Source organism: Rhinoderma darwinii, chromosome 10 (assembly GCF_050947455.1).
Source record: "Rhinoderma darwinii isolate aRhiDar2 chromosome 10, aRhiDar2.hap1, whole genome shotgun sequence".
Taxonomy (NCBI): Eukaryota; Metazoa; Chordata; class Amphibia; order Anura; family Rhinodermatidae; genus Rhinoderma; species Rhinoderma darwinii.
Window position 1 is genome coordinate 39,991,437 of NC_134696.1, and position 6,256 is coordinate 39,997,692.

The 6,256-nt window shown below is 39.2% G+C and overlaps 1 protein-coding gene across 1 annotated transcript; it reads left to right on the top strand.

Annotated features, from left to right (window-relative positions):
* The first annotated feature begins 2,710 nt into the window (after positions 1-2,710).
* LOC142661395 (uncharacterized) lies at positions 2,711-5,281 on the top strand. Its single transcript, XM_075838779.1, has 2 exons — positions 2,711-3,138; positions 4,710-5,281. The coding sequence occupies exons 1-2, from the start codon at positions 2,724-2,726 to the stop codon at positions 5,138-5,140; spliced, it is 846 nt and encodes a 281-aa protein (XP_075694894.1). The 5' UTR covers positions 2,711-2,723; the 3' UTR covers positions 5,141-5,281.
* Positions 5,282-6,256: the final 975 nt, after the last annotated feature.

Consider the following 6,256-nt stretch of genomic DNA (forward strand, 5'->3'; position numbering starts at 1 on the left):
ATTTCTTCTAGAGAAGAAAATATTATTTACCCCCCTTTATAAAGCACAGGTAAGCATGAATCTTGAGTATCCAGTCTAGATTTGGGCACCAGTCCATAAAAAGACAGCTGGAGAGAGTTCAGAGAAGGGAAAACAAATGAATAAGATGTATGGAAGATCTCAGTTATGAAGAAAGGTTATCTAAACGAAATGTATTTACCCCAAAGAAGAAGGAGGCCGAGGGCATCATATCATATCTTTATATAAATATGTAAATGGCCACTATAAAAACAATACAATAAGTTTGCATTTTTGCAGATCCTAGAGAGAACACAGGGTCTAGTACTGTGGTTAAAGGAAGTGCAATTTCATCACAAAGTGTGGAAAGAATTACTTTACTGTTTGAACCATAAACTAAGGCTCTGTTCACAACTCCATTACTTCTTTTCTCTCAGGCTTCAGTTGCTTTTTGATGGTCGGAGTAGTGTAGCATGCTGAAGTATTGTATCCAGCAAAAAAACAACTAATACTGGACAGAAACAGAACTGAGCCATTATGTTATTCCAGTGGGGTAAGAGAGGGAACTCCCTCTAAAACCAGACAGATGCAGAGTTCGACCGCATCTGAGGTGTTAAATATGATTGGAGACTACTGCTAGTGGACTCTAATAGTTGCCCTGAAGCCCGAGACTGCAAGCAAAAGCCCGGGCTTTAGGAGATCCCCGCACGATGCAGGAAAAGTTCTTCTGAAGTGCCGCCGTGAAAAGGCAGAGCTTCAGAAGAACTACCCCAAACTGCCGAAGTAAAAAGGTTATACGCCGGTCGTTAAGGCGTTAAAGGGGTTGCCCAGTTTAGAAAACCCAGTTTCACATACCCTATTAGGGAATTCTGAGTTAACAACCCATTGATTTCGATAGGAACTGTGTAATGCTTAATTAAATGCTAAAAGCCGCTCCGGAAAAAAAACGCCTCCATCTCCCTTTGAAAAATATGGGAAGCGGTTTCAGCAGATTTTTGGCGCTGATTCCGAGATGGTTTTTAAGTGTTTTTCATAGTGTAAATGGAAAATCGGCTCTAAAAACGAATTCAATGGGAAGCTGTTTGTAGGCATTTTGCTAGTGTTTTTTAAGGCGTATCTCAAGGTGTTACACTCAGAAATACGCCTGAAAAAACTACGTGTGACCATACCCTCAGTGCAAATTTGCGGAAGATTTTGCTTGCATTCTTTAAGCCAAAACCAGAATTTAATTCAGGAGAGCAGAGCTATAAGGCCTTCCTTCATGTATTTCTTCTGTTTAGGTTCGGTTCCTGGTTTTGGCTGAAAAAATACATGCAAAATCTGCAGCGTGTATACAAGGCCTTATAGAGAAAAAGGTAAATACCAAAGAAAAACTGTCCCTTTTTCCCCTAGATAAAGGTGAGGAAAGTTAGGGACCCCAACTGTCACACAAAAAAAAAAAAACATTGAGCCTCAACTGTCTAAAAGAAAAGTTGCCCTTAGCAAGCAAAAGTGTATTAGGACAGGGGTATTTCTGATGAGTCAAACCTTTTATTTATATGACAATATAATTAAATTCTTTCAAATAAAATGATATTTGTAAAACTTATCAAACTTCATTGAATCTCAGAGTCTTATAATGTGTGATGAGACATTTTCGGAGACATTTTCAGATGTGTCTTTCAGAGTTCTGTACTTACACGCCATGTAAAAATATAATCCCTTTTTTTCTATGTCAAATACCCACTCTTAAATCTGTCATGCAATTTTGAGTTGCAGAGAAAAGTTTCCTACACCAAAAAAGAGTTAGGCAGCCTACAGACCACATTGTATTTATCAATGCAATTACGCCTTATTCATTAAGCCCCCGTCCCATTTCTCTCCCATTACTTGTGTACCGTAAGGGTGTGTTCACATCACCGTCTGTGTTTCGTTGAGGAGTTCCGTCTGAGATTTCCATCGGGTTAACCCCTTAGCGGAAAGCAAACGGAAATCTCAGCTTCTGTTTCCCTCACCATTGAACTCAATGGTGACGGAAACCTAGCTAATGGTTTCCGTCTGCCACCGTTGTGACAGGGTTCCATCGTGACTAGTGACGCCCCGGCTGCTAGTGCTGCATTGTTGGGTCACTTAGGAGACCCAGCGATGCAGCTGAAAGCTGCGGACCGTCGGCCATGAAAAGTTTGCGGGGGGGCAGTAAGAATTTTTGCATCGGGGCCCATGAGCCTTTAGCTACGCCCCTGCGTACATGTATAGTATCCCCTAGAAGCAATGCTTCATACATACAGTATTTGATAGAGTGTGTTACCATTTTTTTGGGTCAAATTCGTATGCAACCCGACAGAAGAAAACTCTGTATGACACTGTATAAAATTGAAGGCATACCGGGGTAAAGAAGAGGCCTCATGCACCTCTATGGCAGCCCTATCAAGGCTACTTACAAAAAGGAGTTATAAAACAGCCGTGCACAGAAGCCGTTAGGTAAACTAATTTTGGTTTAATAGAACCAATGGAGGTCCAGGTGTAGTAATACAAACAGTTAAATACAGGGCAATATGCCTTTATGTTAAGGTCCTAAACCTGTATAAATAAGTTGTAAACAACAAATGGTTAAAATTCTATTTTTCAACAAATGAGACCTGTATTCTAGTCTAACAGGAGATAGTAATATATTGTTGTAAGCATTTTATCATTTATTATTCTAATTACCCAATTTTTGATATTCAACAGAAAAAGAAGAGCCCATCATGTCCGTGATCCCTGGAAGCACAGAAAAGCAGGATAAAACTGGAAACAATTCAGCAGCAAAAGTAAAATCATCCAGGAAAAGAAAGGTCATTTTCAGCACACTTGAGGTTGAAAAACTTGTCAGTACAGTCACCTCTCACAGCGACCAATTATTTGGACCTATTCCACGCAATGAGAAAGCAAATACCTGGAAAAAAATAATGGAGGCAGTCAATGGGGCTGGTCAGAAAATCCGCACAGTTAAAGAATGCAAAATTAGATGGCAAACCCACAGAAGAAGCCTGAGGGATAAGATCAAAAAAACAAAAGACCAAAACCAGCTGGAGTGCATTTTAAATCAGAGAGATATGAGTATTGTCAAGAATTTTGGAATGTATGATAAAATTGCCAATGAAGCTGTGCAAAACACTACAGGTAAATGCAACAATTTTATAAAGGATCTGCCAGGCACAACTTCGGTGTATACTCCCATAGGTAATCAGTCTGCAGCTGAGTCTATGTCTCTGAGACTGACTCCATCTTCCACCACTCAGGATGGCAGGCTTAGGAGTGGGAGAGCCTATCGCAGCCTGGCCAGACGGAGCTAGCTCCCGCCCTCTGTCTATTTATACCTGCCTTTCCTGTTCCTCCTTTGCTTGTGATTCTTCTCGTGTGGTTTCCTGTCCCAGCTACAGCTTCTAACTATTTGATCCTGCTCCATACTGACCCTGGCTTACTGACTACTCTCCTGCTCTGCGTTTTGTACCTCGTGCACTCCTGTTTTGACTCGGCCCGTTCACCACTCTTGTTGCTCACTGTGTTGCCGTGGGCAACTGCCCCTTTCCCTTTGCTTTGTGTTCCCTTGTCTGTTTGTCTCGTGCACTTACTGAGCGTAGGGACCGCCGCCCAGTTGTACCCCGTCGCCTAGGGCGGGTAGTTGCAAGTAGGCAGGGACAGAGTGGCGGATAGATTTGGGCTCACTTGTCTGTTTCCCTACCCCCGTCACTACAAATTTGCTCTTTGGTTATAATAAAGGTTCAAAGGAACACAGTGTTATGCCTAGCGCATGGTCTTTGGGGGCGGAGCATGACGCAAGTATTCAAAGTACACCAAGGAGAGAATCCCTGTGTCATGCACCGCCTCCCCAGGCCCTGTATTAGTCATAACATTGTATTAGTTTTGCCTGAAATTTTATTTTTCTTATTTTTATCTACAAGAATTTTGGATAGGTTGGATGGCGGAGGGTAATTTAATAAAAAATACAAAATTAAGAAAACTTTACATTGCTATATGATGAAGCTTATTTTCACAATTTCCATAATCAAAATGCTCTTTTTATATGTTTTTGCATAAATCATTTTAGAATGCTGCAGCCCCTTTAGTGAGCTGATCGACGGGGTGCAGAAAGTCGGACCCCCATACATCTGGTATTAATGACCTAAGGATAGATCATTAGTATAAAATGCCCGGAGAACCCCTTTAAACTTCTAGTGTCCTGAATGTAACAGAAAGAGATCAAGGATGTACAGTAGGTGGAAATAGTGTGATTGTGTTGGGTGTAAGGCATAAGAAGTTAGGAGGTAAGTTATCTGTTTATTATATGAAAATTGCAGCTATGAATGTATAAGAGAGGCAGTAATGTTTCCAAGATTGCTAAATATTTAGCTGGCCATAAACTGTTGGCAGAAGGCTCATTCCATTGACAGCTATTTTTCCCAACTCCACCATAATCATGCACTCTCAATGGAGAGGGGGAAGTAAGCAGCTGCCAGACACATCTAACAGCAGATTATCTCCCATGGAAAATAGATCGGGATGTTGATTCACAAAGTTTCTATATACATTAGATAATGGACTTATCATGCCGAAATTTTAGTTTTTTATAGTTTCTCCCATATTGAAGATACAATTAATGATCCATACTTTAGATATTATAGGAATGTAAAACATGCTTCTTACAGACTCAATTGTCATGAGGTCACGATCTAAAATGTGTTTTTCCCCAGATCCTGATGACCCTAACAGAAGACCGCCCTCACTATCTAATAATTCCAGTCCTCCACAGTTGATGGCTTCGGAGCAGTCATCAGCCCCAGTCATACCTGCGACATCAGAGGATACAGTCAAGCTTACGATGATCGATGAGTCTCAACAGCAATCACCAGATTTGGACACTAAATTAGACCAGTTAATTGAACAGCAAAAATGCACCAATAGCATCCTTACAAGTATAAGTGATAGCATTTCTGAAAGTGTGGATGTGCAGAAGAAAATACTACAAATGCAAAATGTAATTGTGTCCTCTCAGAAGGAAGCAAATAATTACAATAGTGTCTATGAAGTTAGTTTGAAGAGGCAAAACAGCAAAGAAAGACTTGCTAAAAACCAACTTGAGGACTGTATGCATAATAGTGATTTAGACATTGAGTTAGACTAGATGCTCCATGAACTTGTTAATAAAGGAGAATACGCAAGATGTGCAAATGTTGAAGAGAATGTGTCACGTCATTTTAGTATTAATAATTAGATGTAAGTGTAGAAGAGAAATAATGTGCTTGTTCTGTTTTTATTCTTTATGTTGTAGCTATTTTTTGTTTTTAAAAACTTCCCTGAGGGTGGTCAGTACAGCAGGGTATGTGTGCATTATAGATGCTGCAATGAATGGTTGTTAAAGGACAGAAACGTGTCCATAGACTATTAGGGCACATTCACAAGTTGCGGATTTACTGCAGAAATTTCTCAACTGAAAATCTGTTCTATACATGTAAATGTTCTTTATTTTTTTTATGCAGTATGCACAAGAATTACTGTAAAAAAAATCTCCAACGAATTTGCTGCATGTGAATATACCCTTACAGTCCCAAGTGAGTGATGTAGTACAGCCCCCTACCGCAGAGACCAGGGAGTGGTAGGGGAGCTGTATACAGAGCATTATCTGTGTGTATAGTGTTACTATCCTGCCTTATCTAGGTAGTAACAGTAGTACAATAGAGATGTCATCAAATCCCCTGCCCTCTAAAAATAAGATGACTCTGCTCACACTATCTCAGTCTACACAGCAAAGTCAATAAGTCAGGCAATATAGGAAATATCAGGTTATTGTGTGTGCTCCAGTAGCCAGTATGAAAACAGGAATATATATTTTTTGTTATATGGATTGTTGCATAAAAAAATAGTCATTATACTGTTTGTTTGTCAACTTTTAATCATGTGTTTATTAATTGTATTATTATTTAATTTGACATTTGTTTATATAAAAAAAACTGTAGTTTCACAAAAAAATTCCCTACTACTTTGATATTATCAATAAATATTATGTAATTAAATCTTTTTATGAAAGTGCTTTAAAATAACAGCTCTACTATACAGTAAATGCAGCTTCTCCAATTCAGATGTTTATATAAGTTGTTACATGGATTTGTTTATTGAAAACCAAAATGTCTGTGTCGCAACATAGACAAAACAGTCTTATGTCCAATAACAGTAAAGAATTGCATCATTAATAAATAGATTTCTGAATTTGTCATCTATATGCTTGACGTGCTATCCAACA